We start from the raw sequence: 26216 nt of genomic DNA on the forward strand, positions 1-26216 counted from the left end.
GATATGTGGAGGCTCCCTCAAGCAAGGCTCAGCTTCCTTATCTGGGCCACATATGACACCCTTCCCAGTCCCTCAAATCTGCACATCTGATACGGCACAGAGGAAGACTGTCAACTGTGTGAGCTCAGGCACCCAAGCTTTCAAGCTAATAGGCTGCACTGACACAGGGCCAAAACAGATGGTGCCATGACCAGGTTCTGCGGAAGCTAGCAGAGACGTGCTTGCAGACAGGAAACCAACAGGGCCAGCTCAGCAACATCTCAACAGCTGATCCAGTTTGTCAGGCAAGGGGGCGAGGCACAAAGCACCACTACAGCAAAGAGGCCCCAGGCTATGGTATCCACCCAGTGGTTTATAAAGACAGTTGCGATCACAGGTACTAAACTAAGGAAAGCCCTCAGAGACCTGGCAGAGGAGGTAGAACTTCTCCTGCTTTAATGAGCAATACATCAGAGAAGATTGGCTCCTGGCTGATGACCCTGCAGTCAGCCCAGCACCACTGGAGGTGTGACAAGCAGCAATCTGAAAAAAGCTGAAGGGATGTGGTTAAGTTAGCTGAACTGAGACTGGAGCATTGCGAGTTAAATATTTGCAGATTGTAGGGAAACCAATTATGCAAATGTGGTTTTCCTGAGACAGTCCATCGTGTTTTTGTGGAAATCTTTTCTGCTGAAAATAGAACACCGAAAGGAACACACCGTACAATAGATTATCAGATTTAGAGATTTTTAATTTTTCAGTTGCAACTTTGCTTGGCCAATATGAGAACATAGCTAACAGTAAAAGCAGTGTCCAGTTTAAATCGAAGTACATGAACTGTGATTGATGTAGTGTCACTTTTCATCCAGTGGGGGGCAGTCACGCAGCTAGTAGCGTCACACATCGTCAAAGAAGAAGAGCAGGCTCTGCTCTGCGATCCACTGCTCTCCCCTGCAGACAGGCAGGATGTAGTAGCAGCCTCACAGATGCAGTCGGGAATCTAATGTGGGACTTCCTGTTCAGACTGTGTTTTTCAGAGGAACTAGGAAACGCAGTTTGTCAGACTTCCCTCCGCTAACCCGCTAACCCGATACGCAGTCCAGTCAGTCTAGTTTCAGCGTTATTTCGACTGTCATTTCACCAGTGGTCAATAGAGAGGGCGTTCACTAACGTCTCTTACCATCAAAGTTAGCTAGTAAGCTAACGCTAACGTTAGAGCTCCGCTGTGCTTTAGCCATGTCTGCTTCGGCTGGATGCTCCCCGGCCGGCCATAGCTCAGGCCTCGGCCCCGGTATGTCCATGTTTCGCTGGCTAGAAGTGCTTGAGAAAGAATTCGACAAGGCCTTCGTGGACGTGGACCTTCTGCTCGGCGAAATAGACCCAGATCAAGTCGACATTACGTATGAGGGGCGGCAGAAGATGACCAGCCTGAGCTCCTGTTTTGCTCAGCTGTGTCACAAAACCCAGACGGTTTTTCAACTCAACCATAAGCTGGAGGTCAGTAAGTCTTGAACGATGCTCGGTTAACGCCACATTTAAGTCACTTGTAAGCGAGTGATCGTTCAGACTCCCCCCGATGAAAGGGGAAAGTGACTGATGGTGACGTTGTAACATTACCGCTCCTGCCCCGGTGACATACTCTGATTCAGACTCTAACTCTTGGCTGTCACTGTGTCACTCATGTTCCACTGACATGTAACTGACATATATGCCCACTCTTACTAAATTATATAATTGCTGATAATGAGTGTTCATTATAAACCGTGTTCAGTGGGCAGCTATGACTGTATATATACCAGTGGTGTACCATTATGTCCGTCTGTAGTAGTATGGCACTTTGGTTTAGTGATATGTGGCACAGGGAAATGGCACGTCACTCGTGTTCCACTGCCACATACCGCTGCTCTGTGCCACATTGGAACACCATGTCACATATACTGTCTCTGACTGGTGACTGCAGTTGTCACTGATGTGGTAAAGTAGTTTGAGTGATAGACCGTTACATTGGAGTCACAGAGCTGCTCATGATGGCCTGAATGCATTGGCGGTTCATTATTGTGACTCCTGCAGATGCACAATAATTACATATAACCATTTAAAACAACACGTGAAAGCAGCCCATGAGATGTGACACATAAAAACACACCGTGTGTGTGTTCAGACAGAAGTTCCACACATTATTGACAAGATAGGAGTCAAGTGCTCTGACAAGGGCAAGAGTTGTGAATATACACATTTCAGATCACAGTCGGGACTCTAGATTCATTTTGATTTAATGTATTTCTTTTGTCATTTATTGCTGAATCGGCTTACTGGTTAGTTATCACTTGTCTCATACTCGTACAAAATTTGTGACATCCAGACCTGTTGAAGGAGTCATGGACAAACAGTCTGCCTCTCTTCACAGGACAAAAAACATCAGTGTAACCTTTAAATTAGAACACCATAACAATAGTTATGTTTGCATTGTGTATTACTCAGTAAAATGCATTGTTTTTTGTATAGGTTTGAAACGAGCACTGCTTACGTCCATGTTTGCTCACTAGCAGTCTTATTCCTCTCTGTGTCCACCTTTCTCATTGGTTATTATGGTGTTCCTGCTGCCTGATGGTCAGAGGAATAGTGTGAAGCCATTGGCAGTCCAGCACTGCTCTGATGAAGCATGGAGTATGAAAATGTGCGTGCGTGAGGCCCATTTTGTTTTTCTCGCAGTTTGGACTGTTAAGGTTTCTGTTGCTTTGCAGTTATAAAATTGTAAAACTTCCTCTTAAACTACCAACTGCCGTACGAAAATCCTTCTCTCATGACCATGTCTGTGTAAAAACACAGCAAAAGTCCAATCTGTGGATCAATAAACACACTTTGTGTTGACAGTACCTGACAGTTAAGCAATGAAATGGACTGTGCTGCAGCTCTTTGTCAGGCAGAGCTGATTGTAAGATAAGATAAGATAAATCTTTATTGTCATTTCACAATTATACTTTGTACAAAAGTACAATAAAATTGAGGTACTGTCCCACATCAGTGCAAAAGAAGACATACAATTGCAGTGCAGAATAAAAAAGAAAAATAAAAAAAGTAGAATAAAATAATAAAATAAAATAAATATATCCAGGATAGAAATATATAGTGTGTAAAATATATACAAAGACAAAGACATTGTTTATTGCACATGACTTGCTGTCAGAAAGGTGGCTAGCCAGATTAAGAAAGGTTATTTGTTAGCATTGATTAGGGCTATTGCCCTGTTGTCAAAGCTGTCCCTGAGTCTGTTTGTTCGTAGTACAAATGCTTGTCAGTTGTTTTAATCCAGAATTTCTATCTGATGTCCTGGTCAAGATTTTCTACAGATGGTGTTGCTTTAGGAGCTGCTCTAAATCCCAGAAACACATAGATTGATTAACTCTGTTGGTCCAGAATAATAATGTCTTAGGTCTCATTTTGTGTGTGTGTGTGTGTGTGTGTCCTTTGAGAATACAACAATAGAAACATTTTTTTCAAAAAACTATTATCTCAGTTTATTTACAGAATCTTAAGAGAAACATTTTAATGCAACCCTAATTGAAAAAAATGTCTGCTTTTATGAGGAAGGAAATTCACTCGACATATTTGTTAGAGCTGAAGGATGCACACAATGTATTTTGAGTGACACTGAAGGTAAATAGATCTTGTAAACAGATCTGTGTTTGTTTACTGGACCACTCAAGACACCTTTAAGAAAGACGGTCTACCATTGCAAGATGCAGTCCTACTGGGACTGTTCTGTTGACTCTGACCTGGCATAGTTGCCTCTGATGTCTGTTCTTACACACTAATTTCCCTCCATTCATGCGTCCCCTCCTCTCCAGGCTCAGCTGGTGGACCTGCGTTCGGAGCTGACTGAGGCTAAGGCTGAGGGGGCAGTGGTAGAAAGGGAGGTCCACGACCAGCTCCTGCAGCTTCATGCTCTCCAGCTGCAGCTTCATGCCAAGCAAGGCCAGGCTGAGGACTCTGACACCATCAAAGACAGACTGGTAGGTGGGGGGAGGAGACGCTGTCCACAACCTTCAAAACTACAACCAGGCAAATAAATTTCTTAACAGTGTTTATTGGCATTTTGCCTTTATTGGTCAGAGACAATAGAAATAAAGACAGGAAGTGCTGGGAGAGAAGGAAGGTAAGACATTGGATAAAAGATAATACAATGGTCCACATTCAGAGTTGACCTGATGGTTTTGCAGTCATTTGGTAAATGTTCTAACCTGATCACTCCAGAGGAAACTAAGTTAAACAAAATATATTTGACTCTCTAACACGTGACCAAGTCAGTTGTGGGTTTATGTGGTCAGCTGAAAGGATCAAACATCGCACGCTCACAGTGGCCTAGGTCTTCAGACCCCTTCACTTTTTGCACTCTGTGTGGCAGATTTGATTTTACCCATCAGTTCACTCAGTAATCCACAATGACAAAGTGAAAACGTGTTTTTGAGAAATTTTTGGCAATTTAAAAAAAAAAATCAAAACCAGAAAACTGCCACTTACAAAAAGTATTGTTTTGCACTGAATGTTTTCTTTACATGTTGCTCAAATCAATCAATACACCTTAAATGTCAATATGACAACTTCGATCATTCCATCTGTTTTTATTAGCTCTTGTATGGCATAGGCTTTAGGGATGATTGGATCTTAATATATATGAAGTTCTACTGGATTATGTGAATGTGAATATTTTTTCCTCACTTGGAAAAAAAAAAAAAAACGTGGCAGAGCCTCGTTCCTCTGACAGACTGGGTCTTCTCCTCTGCATCCAACATATCCAAGATTTTTGAAGCACTTGATGTGTGTGATGTATCTCTGTGGGCTTTTCAAACATTTTAGATGCTGCAGACGAAGCCAGGGTTTGTAGGACTTTTACACAGAGGACGTCAGTTGAGTATTCAGACTTTCAATGTGGCCCTTATGGTGAAGCACGGGGGTGTGGCTTCTCAGCAGAAGGGACAGGGAGACTGGTTAGAACTGAGAGAAGGATGATTACAGCCAAACATAGGTCCTTAAAGAAAACCTGCCCCAGAGGGCATAAGACATGAGATGGGGGCAATGGTTCACCTTTCAGGAGTATACAGCCATGACAATGTTGGAGTGGCTTCGGGACAAGTAACTCCAGCGTCCTTGTGTAGCCCAGCCAAAGCCCAGATTTAAACCCCAAAGAGCTTCTGTAGGCAGACCTGAAGATGACAGTTCACAGACTCTTCCTATCCAATGTGACCAAGCCTGAGAGGATCTGTCAGGAAGAATGAGATAAACTGCCCCAATCCAGGTGTGCAGAGCTTGTAGAGACTCACCCAGAGAAGACTTGAAGCTGTAACTGCTGCCAAAGGAGCTTCTACAAAGTACTGAATGTGTCTTCACTTTGTCATTATGGGCTCTTGAATGTAGCTTGATGGACAAAATAGCGATTTTATCTGTGTAAAACAACTGGTGGTCAAACTAGACAAAGCCTCATGCCAGCGTGGTTCACTGTTCATACCATTATAGAACAGTGCAGAAAGACATTTAATTCCCTTGTGTTTATTTTCTCACCATATGTCCTGCGTAGTGCCCCATGTATCTGTATGAACTTCAGCAACATCTGGATACATTGACTGTTGACTTGCTGACAGTCTCCCTGCATGATCAAACGTGAACATACCCTAAATGGTGTCTATAGCTTACTTTTAAAAATGTACTATAATATATACTATGAATAGCACTGCAGAGCCTTGTGAGCTCTAAGTTTAACCACAACAGTGGTCTCTTCTCCAGTTTCCTTCCCCACCACAGTGATTTTTTTTATTGCTGCTTTTCACTTTAGTGGGGTATTGCAGGATGTCCATGGATGACTATTAAACATTATGTCAATTTTTATCTTTAAAATCAAACTTACTAATATAATTGCTTCTATAATTGCTCATATAAAAGGCACCAAGTGTGTGTCTTAACACTCGTTCCTCAAGGCGGCCTCAAGACAACCTTTAGACAATGCTGGTGCCAGGTCTGCACTTTCCCCTCTATCAGCTGGGTAATGAAAATGCAGCATCAGCAGCAGCTTCAGTCCTCCGGGGTGTGGTTAGCATCAGTGCTGTCATGTACTAGTGTTTTGACAGCACTTACAGTCCAACTTATAATCAGTGTAGTTACATATGAAAGACCAAGAAAGCTGTTATGTGTGTGACGGGGCTGCTGTAGGCTGCTGTTGCTTTGGTACTCCCTGCTCCTGCTTTCCCATTGCTTCCAGTGTTTTCATTTACACCCCCCCCCCCATTCTGACATGCTTATTACTTTACAGTATACAGTATCTCCCTCTTTTACTGAATGGTTAACTTACTCACAATCTCCGTTTCCTGATTTTCTCTAATCTATGACTTCTCTCTGCCCTTCCTCTGCCTCTTTTCCCCTAAAGCCTGCACCAACATTGGAAGAGATGGTAAGTTTGTGTATGGTTGTGTGTTTTGTTTAGATAGTACAGATTGTGCAGCTACACTTGGCACAACTAGTGATTTGGTGATGCGTAAAGGCAGGAGTAGAAAAGGACTGAGAGATGAATTATAGCTGTCTTCCTACTTTTAACACAGTTTCTCAGTTGTTCATGAGTCACACTTGCAGTATTTGCAAGTCATCAACTCTCTTCTTGTGTGACGTGTAGTACTTCCAAGAAGTGCTTACGTGCACAGATTAAGGCTGCGGGCATGTCTGTTGTTCAGAACAACAGACACACAACATCACTCGCACAGATACATGGAAGAATCTAGCACAGGTGCATTTATTCATTTATTTATTTTTTTTTTTACAGACAGTACAAATAGGCAGGATTGATGGAACAGGATTGTAACTACCAATAAACTGAAGTAAAACAGTACATTTAGTGGGACGTTTCCTTACTGAGTTGCAGTGGAAGGACAGAAACACAGAGGGGGAATTTTGAATTACAAAACCAACTAGACCTGCAGGCAGGTTCCAAGCCCTCCGCCCAGTTTGCACCCAATAAACCTGTCGAAGCGAAACAAGTGGGACCCACAGGTCCCACGGACACGATGCAAGTCTCAGTGGGAGCAGCACATACAGTGGAAAACACTCCACCAAGGTTGGAATGTTTCTGAGGGGTATTCCAGAAAGCGTGGTTACCTAGCCTGACATAAACACTGGAGCATAAAAACTCCACAAAGATGATACGTGCAAATGTACATGCAGATTGTAGTGACGAAATGCAACACTTCCTGTTTTGTCTGCAGCCTACAGGAGTTTCTTCCTTTATAACTTCAGTTCTTGGATTATCAAACTTGTTTTAATATCTTTTGATGATGAGAGCCCGTAGATTCTGTGTGTAAAGTTCAGTGCAGACTCACAACCTAGGAGGAGTTTGCAAAAATAGGTTTTGCAGTGAACGCTGTAGTACGTTTATCTACAGAAGAATAAAAATTTAAAAAAAAGAAGAAGATGAAAAATCTGCATGATTACTGTAGGGTTTCCGTCACCGACGCCCCCTTGGGCTTGGACCCTTAAAAATAGATCAATAGGCCAGCAATAGGTCAAGCAGATAATGAGTTTTAAGGGCACACTCTGCTGGACCAATACGCAAAACCAGTACTTCAAAGGGTCTGTAATGTTCTGTAAATTCAATTCAAACAGGTCGATACAGTTTGAATATTTCACTTTCTCCCAAGTTTGAATGAAAGTTTGAATTTTGAATAAAAAGTGAGAGCAAATCATGTGAAACTGCAGCTCACTGCCCCTTGTAATTCACATGTGTTTACTTTTTGTTTGTCTGTTACATGAAATGCATTTTTTCTAACACATCTAGTGGTGTGTGACTAAGCAGGTGGTTTCAGTTTCATGTGCTGAGGATTGGGGTTATCTATCTGAGGCTTCTGCTAACTCAGACTTTCTGCTGCTGGGAAAACAGTGACGTGTCTTGCTAAAAAGAAAAATAAATAAAATATCAACCTGCTTCCTCTCAATAACTTCAGACTTTGCTGTCTACAGTTCAAGGAAATAATCTCTGACACCAATCCAGTTGTTGCTCAGGCCTGTAGCAGGCTAGAATCACACACTCTTGGACTAATAAATATATTTATATTAACAATAGGTGTAATGTGGAAGGGGTTGCTTGTACTGACAGAACAGCTATCATCACATCTGCCCATCATCCAACTGCCAATACACAAAATTTGAGGCTAGCTGGTGAACATAGTGGAGCATTTAGGAGCTAAAGAGTCAGACAGTTTTCTCAGGAGGTGGTGGAGACCAAAACAGGGCTTAAAAGAGGGTGATTCTTTGATTTACATTTGTTTTCTGTATAGAAACACAGCGCCAGATGGATGCTAATGTTGCTCTATGTGTGCTGGATGTGTATAAGCATGCTAGCACGTTAATCACAACATATTTATGGCAATAATATGCCGTTGTTGTGTTTTCTTTTGTGCTTTTGGGCTCCAGCTTTTCTCAGGGTTTTTTTTTTTCTCATGGAAGTAAAACATTCAAATCACAGGAAAAAACAAAAAACTAACACTAACGCTGTATGAGTTGAAATTTCTTTACATAGATATTGGTAAAATTCAAATGTACATTTATTTTCATACACCATGTATTCATGTGTCGTGTTTACGTGTGACCTGCTTGATCTAGGAACAAGAGCTGGAGGCCAGTAAGAAGGAGAAATTAGCAGTGGCAAGGCTGGAGGCAGAAGTGAGACTATTTAAGAAAGAAAACGAGGCCCTTCGCAGGCACATGGCAGTACTGCAGGCCGAGGTGTATGGAGCCAGGCTCGCTGCCAAATACTTGGACAAGGAACTGGCTGGCAGGTAAGGAACACCTGTAGCTTTAAGTTGAGGGTACCTTCTTGTAGGTGCGCTGGACACATCTCAATCACTGATAGGAGGAGATGTCTGTGTTCTTCCTCAATTTTTCATGTTGCCAAGGAAACCGCTTTCTTGGCTGAGCAGGAAAAGGTTAGACGGGACTTGCCTGAAATCTGAATTGACAGCAGAGTCTTTTTGTCGGTCTTCCAGGGTGCAGCAGATCCAGTTACTAGGCCGTGATATGAAAGGGCCAGCACACGACAAGCTGTGGAACCAGCTGGAGGCAGAGATTCACCTTCACCGCCACAAGACTGTCATCCGAGCGTGCAGAGGTCGTAACGATCCGAAGAAACCCCTCGCCTCTCCTGTGGGGCATGTGAGTGTAAAACTACAGAGCAGTTGAAACCTTTTATGCCTTTTTTTTTTATTTGTGTGCTTTCAGATTTGAACGTATGAATGTAATTACAGGACCCAGACATGCTGAAGAAAACCCAGGGAGTAGGCCCCATCAGAAAGGTGGTGCTGGTCAAAGACGATCACGAGGGGCTGGGAATCTCCATCACAGTAAGAAGTGACAGCTGTTTTTTTTTTTCTTCTTCCTGAAAGTGGCTGTGCAGGTTGTGAAAATGAAGAGAATTCCTTCAGCTTCAGGAGGCTGTCACATGCCACCGTGACTGTTTGTGAAGTTCGGCCGTGCAGTCAGTTTAGGTGCCAGGATAAACGGCAGTTCATCAGCACCTCTCTGACTTCACCTCCTAGCAGTGAGCTGAGTTAACTCTCGTGTGTTCTGTTCTCGTCAGGGTGGGAAGGAGCACGGCGTTCCCATTTTAATTTCAGAGATCCATCCGGGTCAGCCCGCTGACAGGTGTGGAGGTCTGCACGTGGGCGATGCCATCCTTGCTGTCAACAGCATCAATTTGCGAGATGCCAAACACAAGGAGGCTGTCACCATTCTGTCCCAGCAGGTAACACACACACAGACACACACTACACCGCTATGTTGTGTTTTTTTTTTCTGTTCCTCTTAAATTGATGGTTCTGGGTGTCTGGGTTTGTGTCAGCGGGGGCAGATAGAGTTTGAGGTGGTGTACGTGGCTCCGGAGGTGGACAGCGATGATGAGAATGTGGAGTATGAGGACGACAGCGGCCATCGCTACCGACTCTACCTGGACGAACTGGAAGACAGTAGCGCAGCGCCACCTAGCAACAGCTCGGCTCCGCTGCAAGGTACGTTTTCAAAACCACGAATTAGATTGCTCACAGATTCACAAGGGGACTTTCAGAGTGCTTCAGTCATGAAATACAAGTTTACGCCTTTAAAACAGAGGGTGTGAGTGTGCGGTTTGCATGACCTATAATCAGAAAGACAATTATGAGAAGAGGACCCAGGCTGATATTATTGAGTGCTTGTGTTTACCTAGAGTAAGATTAGAGTCTCTTACCTCCAACTCCTCCAGAAGATATTGAAACTTCTTATTACCTCTGCATCATTTATCTGGATGGTGTGAATTAGAAGCTTAATGGTTTTGTGGAGGTAAAGATTGGGATTATGGACTTTTGTGATAGAATAGAAATAGAAATAGATTGAAATATTCTGGGCAGACACCACGTAACTGTGCTTTGGTTATGAGGTTGAGATACTGACTGAACATCTGTGTCCACCCTGCAGCTCTGGAGAAGATGTCACTGAGCAACGGACCAGAGAATGGAGATACTGGGATCTCCAGCGAGACACCTTCAGAGGAAACCCCTTCAAAGCCTCCTGAGACTGACTGCTCCTTCTAGAGGCTCAGCCAAGCCATTGCATTGGTATTTGGAGATATAACAAGGGGATCGGGGCCGAAATCCCTCTCAGAGACCTCAATCAAAGAATTTGATGACAAGCCCAGGGACTAGGGTGTTCTTTGTGTTCTGGGGTTGTGGGCATTGGGGGTTTATCCTGGGCATGTGGCAATGATTTGGGGTAAAAGTACATGTTTGAAGAAGCAGTGGTGGCAGATATGTAGAGGAGGGAGTGTTACTGACCAGTGTGTGACTTTTTTTTTTTTTTGGAGATATTTTATTAAGATACTTCTGGGAGTTGATAGGACGGCTGCATGTGAGAGAAGAGCAGAGTGTGGGCGTTCTTGAGCTGTCCTGGAGGCTCAGGGACATCAGGGAGGAAGAGATTACACATGGGTGAAAATGTCTTTCAGGGAGACTCTTGAAGAGTGTTTTGTTTCTGTTTTGTATAGTTACTCATTTTGTCTTGGCAACATTAAGACAAGACGATAATTGCCCCCCCCGGCCTTCCCCAGGGAAATAATCTCAAAATGGAAATGAACGGAAAAAAGAATTTCATTTTAGTGACGAGAATAAATCTGTCAACAACCTTCCCAAGAACTAGAGCGAGGCCGTTCATTCACATTGGACTAAGATGGGGGAAAAAAAAATCCAATTGAAAAAAAAAACCTTGTGAAATAAATATCAGATGCAAAAAACTGCTGTAAAAATCTTACCTGTCATCACCAGTACACTTATTTAAAACACATAAAACCTAAACAAGGCAGGTGGATGGTGTGTTGAATCACAGATCCAGGGCCTAATGAATGAATGAATGAACATACTGGACACTGAAGTCCAAGAGCAACGATGGGCAAAGTTTCTTCTCCAAGCTAAACAGTCTACATGTACCTGAGTAGCTGCTTCTGCCTCTGAAGTTTTATAAGTTGAGTGTTTCTCTGTAGTTATCCATAAAATGAAGTATGCTTTGACAGCTGATGAACCAGCAATCTTATTAATTATTCTTTTTTTTTTTTTTTATATATCCCTCTTATCCAACATAGAAATCTGTGGAGAGTCGTTGTAATTTACCCTCTGAAGTCTGAGTCAGTCAGTATTTCAAGTCATAAAGGTTGTTTCCAAATCCCGACTGAGACTGCAGCCTTCTGTCCTTTTAACTTTTTCAGACATATCCCTTATTCTGTGTATTCATCCGCGTATTTTCTGTGGGTCCCTCACAAATCTCGAAGCCCTTCAGAGCCAGAATTTAGCAAAGCAATCAAACAATGAAGACACTACGATAGACAATGAGAAGAAGACGTCTGGATATTTTTGAATTAACATTAAAAGAAAAAAAAAAGCATGTTATACAGCATTTAATGCCTGTCATTGAGAGTCTGAGGACAGTGTAATTATTTCAGTGACTGTGCTTGTCATACTAGTGTATGACCTCTAAAAAACCCTGTCCTGGTATTGTGTCCTGTTGATGAGGTGGTGAGTGTAGGGTGGATGTTCCACTGACCCATTATCCCTTCAGAGCTTTTTAACCTGGTTCCATCACTAACATATTTCAGCATGTCACTGTGTGGTGAATATACAGGGGTGGGAACAGTAACACTTGTAAGATACAATGTGATTGAATACAATCATTTTTAATAATGGGGTCTTTCTTAACTTGCGTGTATTGCTGTATACTTTTTTTTTTTTTTTTTTTTTTTTTTTTATTGTCACATTATGTTCTATCGTAACACACTGTATTTTGTCAGAAACAGCTCACAATATAATGCAGTAAAATACAACAAATCACGAAGAACTCCAAACGGGATGGAACAGCTAGATCAGGTCCTCCCTGACACCATGCTGAGTATTTTATTGTGCCCAGCTCTTGTACCTATCGGCACCACTGATACCTGCCAGTGTTTCTGGCCCAAAGGAACACGAGTAAGTGGAACCCTGAGTATGTCCTGACTCTGTGACCTTCAGTAATCACATGTCAGTGTCTTTACCGGCTTTTTCTTACTCTGTTTTCCTTGGCGCTTTGGTTTGTGTCTCTAAACTCTTCACATATATGATGTGCGTTCTTTATAGGTAATGTATTCTAGCTAAACAATTTATTTAGCCTTTAAATAAAGTTTTGTTTCAATTTGGTTTCTTTGTAATGCATTTGGAATATGTTTTGCCTTTTTAAACAGGTCTTCTTGGCACTTCTTGTTACTTATCAGGTTGAAGTTATGCTGTAGTCTTTTCAGATCTGGTTGTAGAGGGCTTTTCCTGGTCTAGGACACACATTTATGCTTGGGAGATTCCTCTGTTACCTTGGTAGTTTGTGCCGGCAACCAAATCCTATACAGTCCTGGAATCTGGACTGCCGCAAGAAAAATCAATGGTCACTAAATTTTCACTAAATTACATTCTGTGGAAAAATAAATACATTCACTCTTACATTTGGAGACTCCAGTAGGGCTACTTAAGAGTTTTTCCTCATTGTGTTTTATTTCCATTTATTTAATAACTTCTCAAACCTCAAAACCTCAGTATGATGTGAAGGAGCAGCGGCTCTACTCTGAGCTCTCCCCCTGATGTCAGGGTGAGTCCAGACACCCTACAGAGGAAACTCATTCAGCTGCTGGTATCCATAATCTGATTCTTTCACTCACTACCACTGATTAGAGGTAAGTGTCAACAAAGAATGAATGGAGTTTGGGGTTTTCTGGAGCATAAAGACTCTTGTAATAACTTTTACCTTTTTTTTTTTTGATCATGACAGAGCAATGTTGAAATGTGCAACAGAAACACACCACCTAGTGAACAACTGGCACCAAATGTAGCACAGAACCTCAGTGGGGGATAAGTAACTAGCGGACCAACTTTTGTGTTGATAGGAAGGAGTGTGGTCAATACATGCAACACTTCCTGTTTTGACTTATATGTACAGGAAGTTGTTCCTTTTTAACTTAAGATACACCTTTATTAGTCCCACAATGGGGAAATTCCATCCGTCACAGCAGCAAAGAGACAGATACAGGCACCCAGAATATACATATTCATACATACATATACAGCAGGAGGGAGGAAGGACCTGTCAGTGTGTCCTGCATGGGGTGGGACTCATTCACCATCATTCATTATAGCTTCGCTACCATCCTCCTTTCTCCCACCATCTGCACTGGGTCGAGGGGGCAACCCAGGACTGAGCTGGCCTTCCTGATCAGTTCGTCAAGTCTCTTCCTGTCTGCCGTAGAGATGCTACTCCTCCAGCAGACCACACTATAAAAAATGGCTGATGCCACAACAGAGTCAAAGAAGGACCTGGGGAGAGCCCCCTGCACTCCGAAGGACCTGAGTCTCCTGAGAAGGTAGAGCCTGCTCTGACCCTTCTTGATGAGGCCAACAATGTCAGCGTTTATCCATGGTTTGTTGTTTGGAAAACTCCGCACAGTCCTGGTGGGTACAGTGTTGTCCACACAAAAATTAACGTATTCTGAGGATCACAGAGTTCGTCCCAACCAGTAGTTTCAAAGCAGTCCCTCAGAGCCTCCTCAGGCTCAGGGGACCATCTTCTGACTGTACAGGTCACAGCTGGTCTGTGCAGGAATGGGGTGTACACAGGCAGGAGGTGCACCAGGTTGTGGTTGGATCTGCCAGGAACTGGTGATGATGTGTCTGCTTCCTTGGTGTTGGAATAGAATAAGAAACAGTTTATGTGCATTGGCCGGGAATCGAACCCGGGCCTCCCGCGTGGCAGGCGAGAATTCTACCACTGAACCACCAATGCAACTCTGCTCTGCAACTTGAGTACTTTTTGAATTATCAAAGTTCTTTTAGTCACATTTGAAGTTGAGACTCTATAGATTCTATATGCAACGTTTATTGAAAAGGGTTTTGTATATTGTGTGCATATGTGTGTATCAGTCTTTTGAATGTATTTTTGAATGTGTGATGTGGGAGCATACATTACTGCGCACACACTTCACTGCAGGTATTCTGACACCAGTTTGTAAAAAGTCATACATAAAACTACATAATTCTTTAAAAAAATAATAATTTTATTTGCCATCTGAACTTCCATCTCCAAAAAAAACATATTATTTAGGAACATCTCTGTAAATAAACATACCTTTGGCATTCATAGGTTTTGGCAGTAAAACTAAGAGAATATCAAACACAGAACAATTTCTCAAACAGAGGAACAAGCCATCCAGTGGCTTGTTAAATCATCCACCGGTGGACTGAACACACAGGGGCTCGTGGCTGGTTAGAGCACTTGCACTTGTCTGGTAAATCATGCAGACAAAACGTTTGATAGTTCCACAGTGGAATTCATTCATCTTCTAGAAAATCTCAACCAAAAAGTGCACGTGTTGTTTCAGTTTGCTCTGTCAGCTTCTTTGGCTGCAAGGTTCACTGTGCTCCAGGCTGAATGGAAACAATGGGCACTTAAAAAAAAAAACAGTCCCGAATGATAAATAATACATGACATGATGCCAAAGAAATCTGCTGACTGTACAAATAATTGCTCTCAGACCAAGCTCCTGACAAATATCGCCTGATATTGCTAAGAGATTTTAATTTACAGATTTCCAAGCTTCTAACCTCTAGAAGTCAGATCTGCATCTCAGCTTCATTATGTAAGGTGTGTGGGATCCAACTGCTGAGGTTGGATTTTTGAAGGTGAAAGTCAATATCCAGTCTGAACATGTGCTTCTGCAGTTAGTTTTGTATTGCTGTGCACATTTATTACTGTGTCTGAAAGTGCTCTTTTCACAGGTTATCTCTGCTGTTGTATTTATTATCGGATATTTTTGGGAGAGCTGTGGCTAACGCAAAAAAGCTGTGACTACAACACTGATATACCACCTTAAAAAGCTAGGATGGAGAGTGTGTTCGCAAACAGTTGCTTATTTACAGATCTGACAAACACAGCTAAAAAAAAAAAAAAAAAAAAGCTCCGTGAAGCTGGTTCTCTGTGGGCTCATCACATCACAAAGTCATTTGATTAGTATAAAAAGGTTGATTCATGCAGTTATAAACATAAACTCAGCTCTTTTACCTGTTAGATCCTAGTAAATCAGCTGACAGACCTGGGACTGTCCTCACGCCCTCAGTTCTCTCCACGTGTGCCTTCAGTCGTGTCGAGACTGGAAGATCCAGGAGAATTTGATACGTTTGTTGTGATGCAGAAACTGTGGTGCAGTCCCACTGAGCCCACAACTACAGTGTGAAGGCTGAGTACTCCATATGGGAGCACACTGAACACCATAGGTCACATTAACATCTTCCATGATCACGTTCACACCATGAAGGTGAACCAGAACACTTTTCTGGTGAAAGTCTGCCTTGGTATGAACCTTAGAATTCTCCTTATCATTAATAGAATTCTTTATGTGGTTATCTATGAAGCAGTGAGAAGTAAAATAGTTAAAACACACATGCTCTGGTTTGAGCAGTTCCATCTGAGCTGGGGTGGGGGGTGGGAGGGTTTCCTGGCGTCGTCACTGGGAGACACAGCTGTCGCCCATATACTGAGCATATCGGTCTGAGATGCTTTTCCTCAGCTCGTCGATGTCTCTCCTCAGCTGGCCGACTTCCAGCAGCTTGAACCTCAGTTCTTCTTCGGCTGCCTCTCTGCTGTCGCTCTCCTCCGCTGAGACACTCAATGCTGGGCAAAGGCAGCAGGATACACAAGGTTATCAGGACGTAAGAGGAAACATACAGCAGCTAGACTGTCACCAAATAAATTCAAGATCAAGCCCTTTCCATGAAGACTCCTACTCTCTCAGCTAACATTAAAAACACTGTATCATTATGCTGTATGACTTAAGCCAAACCTTGGCCTGTGCTGACCAAGCAGGGCAATATACTTTGACAGAGGACAGAGGACAGAGGTGAGTAGAAAGATAGTGGACATAAACAACTGAAGTGAAACCATACTGGTGAAAAACCTCCATGTCTGTACACATTCACTCACTCACACATTCACTCTTTAATAGAAATAGTCTGATGCTGTGTAAACACACACACACACACACGTAAGAACAGATCTGTGTAATAAATAATTTTTTAGACAAAATGATCATGTCTTATTTCCTGTTTTACTCTGAAATACCTCTCTTGTCGTTTCAGTTCCTCGTTTCAGTTCTCTTGTGTGTTACCTGCCTCCATCGCCATCCACCTGCTTCCAGTTCCTCACCAGTACGACTGTGAGGAACCTTGGGAGTTATTTTTGATCAGGATTTGTATTGATTCGCATATAAAACAAGTCTCTAGGACCGCCTTCTTTCACCTGCGCAATATCAGTAAGATTAGGAACATTCTGTCTCAGAGTGATGCTGAAAAACTAGTCCATGCTTTTGTTACTTCTAGGCTGGACTACTGTAATTCCCTATTATCAGGATGTCCAGTTAACTATCTAAAAAGCATCCAGCTGATCCAAAATGCTGCAGCGAGAGTACTGACTGGAATTAGCAAGAGAGATCATATTACTCCTGTCTTAACTTCTCTTCATTGGCTCCTTGTAAAATCCAGAATAAATCCAGAATTGATATTAAAATCCTTCTCCTTACATGTAAGGCCCTAAATGGCCAGGCTCCTTCATATCTCAAAGAGCTGATAGTACCATATCATCCCAACAGATTGCTTCGTTCCCAGAATCTCTAAAAGTAGAATGGGAGGCCGAGCCTTTAGCTATCAGGCCCCTCTCCTATGGAACCAACTGCCAGTTTGGGTTCGGGAAGCAGACACCCTCTCTAATTTTAAAATTAAGCTTAAAACCTTCTTGTTTGATAAAGCTTATAATTAGTTGTAGTTGTAGTTGCAGTCCTAGTTATTTATTAAACTTATAGTTAGCCACAATTATCTCTATAGACACTGTTACAGTTAAGGATATAGCCCTTAGTAGGGCTGGCTCAGGCAACTGAATCATCCCCTAGTTATGCTGCTATAGGCCTAGGCTGCTGGGGGACATCCCATGATCCTCTGCGCACTTCTTCTTTTCTCTCTTTCTCTCCTCAGAGCCACTCTCATATGTATTAGCCTTTATTCCATGTCATTAACTCTGTGTCCTCTCTGTCCCGTAGTCCTGTGTTTGTTTCTCTCTGGTCTCTCTTTCTCTGTACCTTACTGCAGGTACCTCTGGCTCCGGAGCTGCATGTCCTATGGTCCTGGCTCCACCCACCTGCTGCTGTTTATTGTTTACAATGATCTATTTCTAACATGTTTAATGTTCCATTGTGCTACAGATAAATATTGGATTAATATTCTTTGCAGACTGTAATGTAAATAATTACCAGTCATGACAACTTTTTGCCTCCGTGCTCTGTTTCCTATCATAACTGTAATCTGCTGAGCACACATTATCCAATAACTGTTCACTAACTGTAATCTAAATGCTGGCCCTCTAACATTGTCCACTTCCAACCCTGTTTGTATCATGTTTTATAATATGCTGCATGTCCTTCTCCTCCTCTCCTCCATTCCCAGCTGTCCTATCTTCCTCCTTTTCCTCCTTTCACCCAGCCCGGCCATCGGCAGGAAGGTCCCCCATCTGAGCCAGGTTCTGCTCAAGGTTTCTTCCTGTTAAAAGGGAGTTTTCCTTGCCACTGTCGCCTTAAGTGCTTGCTCTGGGGTCAGGCTCTGGGTCTCTGTAAAGCGCTTTGAGACAATTTTGATTGTGGAAGGAGCTATATAAATAAAATTGAATTGAATTGAACCTGCCTCTGGTTTTGTCTTCAGCCACTCCTGTGTGTGTGTGTGTGTTTATATTTTCCCCTGGTTTGACTTTTCCTCTGCCAGAATGTCTTAGCTCTACCTCATGTGAGCATAAATACTTCACTTCCTGTGCTGTTCTGTACCTTCACCCATGCTCACAGTCTTGCTTTTCAGACAGTATGTGTATGTGTCTGTGTTATCTACATACATTTCATGCCCAGGAGCAGAGACAGGTTGGGCTCTTTCCCCTGTGCTCTCTGAGTCAGGATGCTGCACAGAGCCTGGAGGTCCAGTAGACACAGGGACATCTCTTTCAGCAGCCGGCCCACCTCTGGCATTTCCTTGTGGGACAGAGGATGCACCAACAAGCCTTCGTCCGCCTGCCGCGGCTTCTCAACCAGAAACAAAGGCACGTATTTTAGTTTCCAGTTACTCAGTTCTCTACAGCACACCCCCGCTCTGATTCAGCAGAAACCCTGACCTTCAGGGACACACCAGTCCCACTGTTTCCCCTCCACATATGAATTCTGTGTTGACGAATATGCTTAACTGATCAGATACCAGATCTCTGCCTCTGTGAGGAACAGATGGACTTCTGAGTGGATTCAAGGAAGTTTCATTCTAAATTTAGAAATTAGTGTTGTTTACATTGTACAGCAACAGTGACTTAGCTCACAGCTAACCAATACCCAGTCTGCTTTAACAAGTCTGTGCAGCCACAGTGCTGAGGTCACAATGTTAGCATGTTAGCATACTAACCAAATGACCACTGTCATTCAGGATGGGAGGGGGCCCACCCATAACAATGGGTCTGGTTCATTACTTTACAGCCTACAGACATAAAGAGATCTGACTGATCAACTCTTGAGTGGATGTTTTTGTATTAGGCTGTGGATTAAAACGAGACAACAGACTGACTTATAAAGTTCTTAAGGGATCAGTTTGGATTTGGCGTTTAAGTTCTACAGGGTTGAAACCTGAAAATCCTAACCACAGGATGATCACTGTACTGATCAGTAACCACATCAATCCCCAGCTCAGAAAGACAGAGGGAGACACTGAGCTAATACGTCCAAACTGTGATACCTGTGGGAAGGCTCTGGATGGGGTGAGCAGGCTGTCCTCCTGGTGAGACAGCTGTCGATGAGACAGGCCTCTCTTCTTTTGCAGTCTTGTACTGGTGGCCTAACGAAGCACAGAATGCCACAGGTCAGATTTATTCTTTAGAGGAAGAACAGACTGCAGGTGAATGAAGCAGGAACTTTCTCCTTCAGTAAGGATATTTCAGATCCAGAGGTGTTTTCAGTAATATGTACTGTTAAATGGAGTCACACACAAGCAAGATCACTAGATAAATGATGATGATGCAGAAGTATTTTAGAGTTTGGACATATTATGAGTTAAATAAAAAGTAGTCACCCAGGTTGATTTTTTTTTTTTTTAGATAATTCATCACAGTTGAAGAGGGGCCACAGAATTTAGCTTCTCCAACTGTCTCCAAGGAGGCACATACAAGCTAATGAGAGGCTAAAAAGAGGCTAAAAAAACAATGAGCTAAAAGAGGCTAAAAAAGAGGTTAAAAACCAATGAGCTAAAAGAGGCTAAAAAAAACAATGGGCTAAAAGAGGCTAAAAAAACAATGAGCTAAAAGAGCCTGCTTTGACTTGAATACAGTTTCTGGCTACTCCACCTCTGGACATACCATACAGTAGCTGTTTTCGATTATGTGTTTGGGTTTGTCTTCGGTTTAAATTTAAATAAAGTTCTTTTGTTTTAAAGAACATGATCCCGGGGTGGAGACGATCACTGAGTGTGTGGATTTCCATACCGTTAACTGCAAGTTCAGCCTTTCAATCTGTTCTTTCTGATGCTCAATCATCTGGTGGGGGGCAGAGGAAACATGTTAACAGCTTTGGTTCACGTATGTGTGCATTTATTTGTGAATCTGTGTGTGTGTGTTTTGGATGCTACCCTGCTGCTGTGGTCTTGCTGCTCCAGAAGCTGAGTGTTTTCCACCTCAAGCCGCTTCAGGTCTTGCATGGGCAACCTCACCCCATCATCCAAACACTGCTGCACCTTCTGCTGCAGGCTTCACCAAGACACAGAGAGAGAGGGAGAGCGACTTACACTCAGCAAGAGATCCAGAGTCTGTTCAGAGTGGATGCAAAGGAATTCTGTAGGCAGCACAACTGTATTCTGTATATAGTTAATGCAAGGATATCAGATAAATCAGATAAATCCGCACAGAAAAAAACAACAACACTCCAGCCTTCAAATTAGCCTGAATATCACAAGGTGAGCATTTGTGAATGCACAGCAGCTGGTTACTGGACAGGTATTAGCTGCTCTTGTACCTGTGCACAGATGCGATCAGCTCCTTCTCTCTCTTGGCCTGCATCTCGATCTTCATGTCCTTCTCCTTCATCAGAGCACGTCCTTCCTCCAGGCTCTGCTCCAACTGAGAAACCGTTTTCTCCAGATCCTTGGCTTTCTGCTGGACCTCCTCCTGCTGAGCACACACACACACACACATATTTTTACACTGTGTTGAGACTTGTATGTAAGCAAATGATCTGAGTCTTCCACCACTGTCCATATGAACATGATCAATAGGCTGAACTGCCTTTGTGTGACACTGTGTGTGTGTGTGTGTACCTGCTGGGCCTGGGCCTGCACCTCGTCCAGCGTGGGCAGGTCAGACAGGTATTTCTCCAGCGTCTCGATGCGCTGCTGTTTTTCTTGGCTCTGCTCGCTCTCTCTCTGACACTTCTTCTTCAGACTGCTGATGTAGCGATCCCTCGTCTTTATCTGCGGACATGAAACACACACCTCACAGCGCCGAATGTGATTAACCAATTTCCACTGCCATTGTGAGTCATGTCTCAGTGCCTTTGTGTACCTTGTCCTCCAGTTTTCTCATGTCCTCTGCATATTTCTGTGTGACTTGCTTGAATAACTCATTCAAATGGAGCACTTCCAGTTCAGCCACTGCTAGCTTCCTACCAAGATCTTCATCACAGCACAGCCTATCAGAGGGCTGTTTGATTGGCGTCCTCATCGCTGGTTCCTATTGTACAAGCGGAGCATGGGCTACTGTTACTTTTATCGATTAAATATTTGAATTGCGATTGTCAAATGATGCATTTGAATGCCGATTCATCACAGACATGTGGCCGAGTGTTTACCTTAGTATTCAGGATGTGGGGGTCGTCAAACCACCCTCTCTGGCTCTGCAGGACCTGCTGGGCTCTGAGCTCATTCTCTCTGATCCGGGCATGGAGCTGTAAGATCTGCTGCTTTTGTCTGAAACACAGAATTTCTTCCTGCTTACAAACACGGCCATCTGTAAATATCATGTCAATGCAAAGTAGCTTTTTTTCAAGGTCTTTTGACTTTTGGCTGTGTGCATCTCCCTCTTTAGTCATAGCTGATTGGCCCAGTTTGTGACAAGTCGGGGACGTAACATAAATAGGGGGCTTGTATTTATAGCTTGTATATTTTGTTTTTTTTAATGTAAATTGTTTGTGCGAGTGAGTTGATTGGACGTACAGTGCGAAGTATCTCCTAAGGCACGACCCTGTGATCACTGCTCCAAACCCTTCACACTGGAGTGAGTCTGTCTGGAAGAATGAGATTAACTGCCCAGATCCAGGTGTGCAGAGCTTGTAGAGACTCACCCAAGAAGACCTGAAGCTGTAACTGCCAAAGGAGCTTCTACAAAAAGTACTGAACTGATTTTTTTTTTTTTATAAATTTGCAAAGATTTTTAAAAACATGTTTTCACTTTGTCATTCTTGGTCATTGAGTGTAGCTTGATGAGCAAAAATGGCAACTTCATCCATTTAAAATTAAATCAATAACACAATAAAGTGTAAAAGAAAAAATAGGGGTCTGAGTACTTTCTGAAGCCACAGTGCATTTCAATATCTGTGCTGCTCCCTTTTCTGACCTTAAGACAATTATTTTTAAATGTTACATTTTCTTCGACTGTGCAAATCCCTAGAGGTGTGACAAAGTCCTAAATGATATTACCTACTTAATCAAGGCTCAGTTGGAAAATATCCTGTCAAATAAAGTCACTTGGTCAGAACTGGGAGCTCCTAAAATTTGAGAATTTGAGAAAAGATGTAAGCTCCTTTGGCAGCAGCTCATCAAAACCTCTTAAAGACGATTGGCTGATTTCACAAACTGCATCTTTATCTACCGAGACTAATGAAAAGCTTTTCAGCAAAGGAACTGCTGCAGCTCAGTGTATCTGCGCTCCACGTTTACCGTGTCAGAGCAGCTCTAAGTGTTTGAGAGTGTGTCCTGCAGTACCTGTCTATCTCCAGTTCTCTCTGTCTCAGCAGTCCCTCTTTAACCTTCACCAGAGTGTTGACAGGAAGGGACGTCCCCATCAGCACCTGGTAACATCCACAAACACGGGTAATTTAACACATGCAGTGCACAAGTACATAATAATCCTCTACTTCCTCATTATTACAATACCAGTCTCACCTGGTTAAGCCCTGGTTCCTGTTGATGTCCCTGTTGCCATGGTGAAGGTCCATCTCCACCGTAGCCCTCTGTTCCAGCGCCACTGGTCTGACCCAGTTCACTTCCACGCTCAGCTTTGGGCCTGTACTCCATCTGCTCAGTCAGCCACATCTGTGTGCGAACTGCTGGCTGAATTGGGGAGCCTCTGTCCGCCTGATGACCCACTGATGAGTCTGCTTGTTTGGGTAAGTTGAGGCCAAGAACCTGCCCACCTCCCCGAGCTCGTCTAGTTTCTGGTAAAGCACTGTAATTCATGTCCAGACTGTTGTGTTTTACCGGTGATGACAGAGCTGAGGAAAGGGACAGGCCTGTCTCCAACCCAGTGGACCTACTGTTGTGGTTGTACCTGTAGCAGGGGCCGGCACCCGGCGAGCGCTGTAGCAAACTATGGCAGAGCAACGAGGAAGATAAAGGTAGATAAAGGTCCACATTTGAACCAAGGGGTTCCTTTCTGTACCCATACAGCAGACTTCTGTCCAACGAGCCTTGTGAGTCTGGGCTGTAGTGGTAGCCTGGTGTCCTGATGGAGCTCTTATCAGCCCCAGATGACAGCTTGGTGAGAGAGGACCACCTGCGGATGGGCTGGTGGTCCTTCATGTCCAGACAGTTTGGTGCACCCAGGTGAGACACGGTTGGCGAAAGCAGCTGGCAAGACCTGCTCCAACGACCTGCGCTGCTGGGTGAGGATGGTACTCTAAAACTGGTGTTGGGTGAGGACGATGGGGACGGCTTGACGAGGACAGTGGGGATGCCATCATCATCCTGGCCCAGGTGGTGCTGGGAAAGTGGCTGGAAAGACAAAGGCGTGGTACTGGAACTGGAGTCGTCTGTAGAAGGACATACGGATGAAGACTGTGAATCACCAGAAACCATCACCATCATCATCATCATCATCATCAGCAGCAGCAGCAGAACAAAATGAAGGATATTTTATTAAATGTATCACAAGAATGCAGCTGTCTAAAGGTACATGAAGTGACTTCTAAACTGCTGGAGGTGAGTCCACCATCTGACCCTCATTTTCCGAGACGCAGTGAGGTTTCTTGTCCTCCCTCGTTTGGTATTTACTGTGCTGCAACAGGGGAAATGCTTATTGTGTACTAGTGTACTACAACTACACTATAGTGTGGTGTCAAAGAAGATGCTTTACACCGTCCTCCCACCGCCTGCTCTAACCAGGTCAGTAGAGCACTGCGCGTTGTGCACCTGTGCTGTTATTTATCACTGTAGTTGGTGCAAGTTCACCCAGATTTTCCAAAAAAACTTCTACAAAGTACTGAATGAATGCTCTGAAGACTTTGGTAAATAAGAGGTTTCAGTTTATAATTTTTAATAAACTGAAAATAAAATTTCTATAAACCTGTTTTCACTTCATCATTCTTGGTTATTGAGTGTAGACTGTTTTTGGAAATGACTTAACGGACTCTGTGACGCAGGCCACTGGTGAACCTGTCCTGCTGCTGGGCCTGTTCTAAACTGAAGAGAAACTTGTCAGATGACACAAAGGTCCAGAGACTTATTGTAACCGAGTGTGTGTGAAAGCAGCAATACTGTGATAAACAGACAGGACATCTTACCTTCCACGCTGTCAGAGTAGTAAGTGCCGATGCCAGTGTCACCGCTGTCAGACACTGTGCTGTGACGACGCCCACCATAGATACTGCTCCCGGGGCCAAGGGGGTTGCTGTGCCAAGCTGATTCATGGCCCGGGACCCAGCCTGGAGAGCCACCACTACTGGAGCCTGAACAACCATTTTTAAAAGGCTGTTACACAAGTAATTCAATTACACAAACAAATGGGCCTATCAGGGGGCACCACTCTCCATTATCTCTAACTTTAATTCTTTCAAAAATATTTTTTGTTTGTTTGTTTGTTTTTGTAGGAATGTTAAGAAACTGGAGTCTTAATGGGCATTTGAAGGCACATTACTCACTGAAACACTGCAGAATAGTTGTTCACAGCTGTTCTGACTGGAGAGAAATGATGTGCTCTCCAGTTTGATGTTTTGTTTACTATCACTCAGCTCCTTCCTACACCAAACAGCAGTTTGTCAGAGAACCAGATTAACAGGGGAAGGTTGAATAAAGTCAACTAGCAGCCTCTTCCTCAGCTTCTCTTGCCTCCTCGGCCCTGGGAGGCCCACACACTGTTCTGTAGATGCTGTCATGTCCTTTCTAAAGCTCTGCAGGTCATATTATCATAGCACTGCCAGGTGGATAAATGGTGTCATAGCACAATTTTGACACACTGAATTAATAGTTGTAACTGGATGATGCAGTAACAGTATTAACATTAACATGTTACACTACTACTTTAGTGGAAAAAGTAATGTGATCATGTCATCTGTTCCATTAGAGCATATTATTGCCTCCACTGACCATCACACACATCACTCCTCAGCATCAGTAATGGCTCTGCTAACCAATCCAGGACACATTTATTGTATTGTGGTGTAATTATATTATTTAAATAAGTATTGATACTAATGAGCATCGTAGTTAGGCCCAGTCAGATACAGATCCAGCAGCTGGATCTTGAGCTCTGTATTCGGTTTGGTATCAGCTGGGAAAAAAACCCAACAAACACTGGCAGCACATCACTAACACAAGGAAACACAGGATAAACCAAGACAGGCTTCTTTTTCACGGGCTCAGTTTATTGATAGGACGCGTTCATGTAGCCTTGTAGCACAGTTAACACCCCCCGTCGGTGTCTGTGCCAGCTGCTGTACGGCAGCTCTACGGCCTTTTAAAACAGACTCTCTGAGTCCCTGGATCTCAGACCGTTATCTTATCTCACCTGTTTTATTCGATTCGTATCCGTCTTCAAAATCCCCTCTGGACCACATCCTGTGTGGACGGCGTGCTTTGTATCACAGCAGGAGAAAGCGGTGGTCAGTCAATCAGGGGACAAAAGGAAACAAACGAGGACAAAGAGTCCGAACGCGGCGACCTTCTCGCTCATGACATCGTAGTACAAAAGATGAAAAAAAAAAAAACATATGTGGAGGTTCTTCCGTCTCAAAACCGGGGAACCCTTCCTCTAAAGTCAGCCTGTACGTCTCGAGCTCAGCGTCTTCTGAGTGGAAGTGACCCCACAAAACTCCTCCTCCTCCTCCTCAGCTCAGCCTCAGTACTGCCAACACGGCACGGAACGGCACGGCACAGACCCACACACGGACCGAGGACATTTATCATGTCGGAGGCGCTGCTCACTGCAGAGTAACGGAGGCTCCCGCAGATTCTCTCAGGACGTCTATTCCTGCAGTTACGGTAAGGCCTCCAGGACGCCCCCTGGAGGCGAACTGCGACACCTCCTGACGTCATGCGTCGAAATACAAAGAACTGGCTATCGTTTGTGTATCTGTGTAAGTATGTGTGTGCGGAGGAGTAATGAGGAATGTGGGCTAATGTATAATA

General features: G+C 43.5%; 2 protein-coding genes and 1 non-coding gene across 5 annotated transcripts; 1 reads left to right on the plus strand and 2 right to left on the minus strand.

Annotated features, from left to right (window-relative positions):
* The first annotated feature begins 968 nt into the window (after nt 1-968).
* Nucleotides 969-12701, plus strand: gopc (golgi-associated PDZ and coiled-coil motif containing). Of its 2 annotated transcripts, XM_041064594.1 has the most exons (9): nt 969-1476; nt 3828-3992; nt 6398-6421; nt 8620-8795; nt 9003-9168; nt 9261-9356; nt 9593-9757; nt 9854-10019; nt 10462-12701. In XM_041064594.1, the coding sequence occupies exons 1-9, from the start codon at nt 1216-1218 to the stop codon at nt 10575-10577; spliced, it is 1335 nt and encodes a 444-aa protein (XP_040920528.1). In that variant the 5' UTR covers nt 969-1215; the 3' UTR covers nt 10578-12701. The 2 variants fall into 2 exon arrangements, with proteins under 2 accessions (XP_040920528.1, XP_040920530.1); XM_041064596.1 differs by lacking the exon at nt 6398-6421.
* A 1556-nt stretch (nt 12702-14257) lies between these two features.
* On the minus strand, nt 14258-14328 carry trnag-gcc. Its single transcript has one exon. It is a non-coding gene; the product is annotated as a tRNA-Gly (tRNA).
* Nucleotides 14329-16039: 1711 nt separating this feature from the next.
* On the minus strand, nt 16040-25953 carry cep85l (centrosomal protein 85, like). 2 transcript variants are annotated; one of them, XM_041065097.1, is made up of 13 exons: nt 25597-25953; nt 24374-24538; nt 22758-23623; nt 22578-22663; nt 21446-21563; nt 21160-21327; nt 20916-21068; nt 20615-20766; nt 20232-20349; nt 20089-20139; nt 19347-19445; nt 18469-18649; nt 16040-16212 (listed from the first exon to the last, which is right to left on the minus strand). In XM_041065097.1, the coding sequence occupies exons 1-13, from the start codon at nt 25643-25645 to the stop codon at nt 16046-16048; spliced, it is 2373 nt and encodes a 790-aa protein (XP_040921031.1). In that variant the 5' UTR covers nt 25646-25953; the 3' UTR covers nt 16040-16045. The 2 variants fall into 2 exon arrangements, with proteins under 2 accessions (XP_040921031.1, XP_040921030.1); XM_041065096.1 differs by having other exon boundaries at nt 20615-20769.
* Nucleotides 25954-26216: the final 263 nt, after the last annotated feature.

This window comes from Toxotes jaculatrix, chromosome 19 (assembly GCF_017976425.1).
Source record: "Toxotes jaculatrix isolate fToxJac2 chromosome 19, fToxJac2.pri, whole genome shotgun sequence".
Lineage (NCBI taxonomy): Eukaryota > Metazoa > Chordata > Actinopteri > Toxotidae > Toxotes > Toxotes jaculatrix.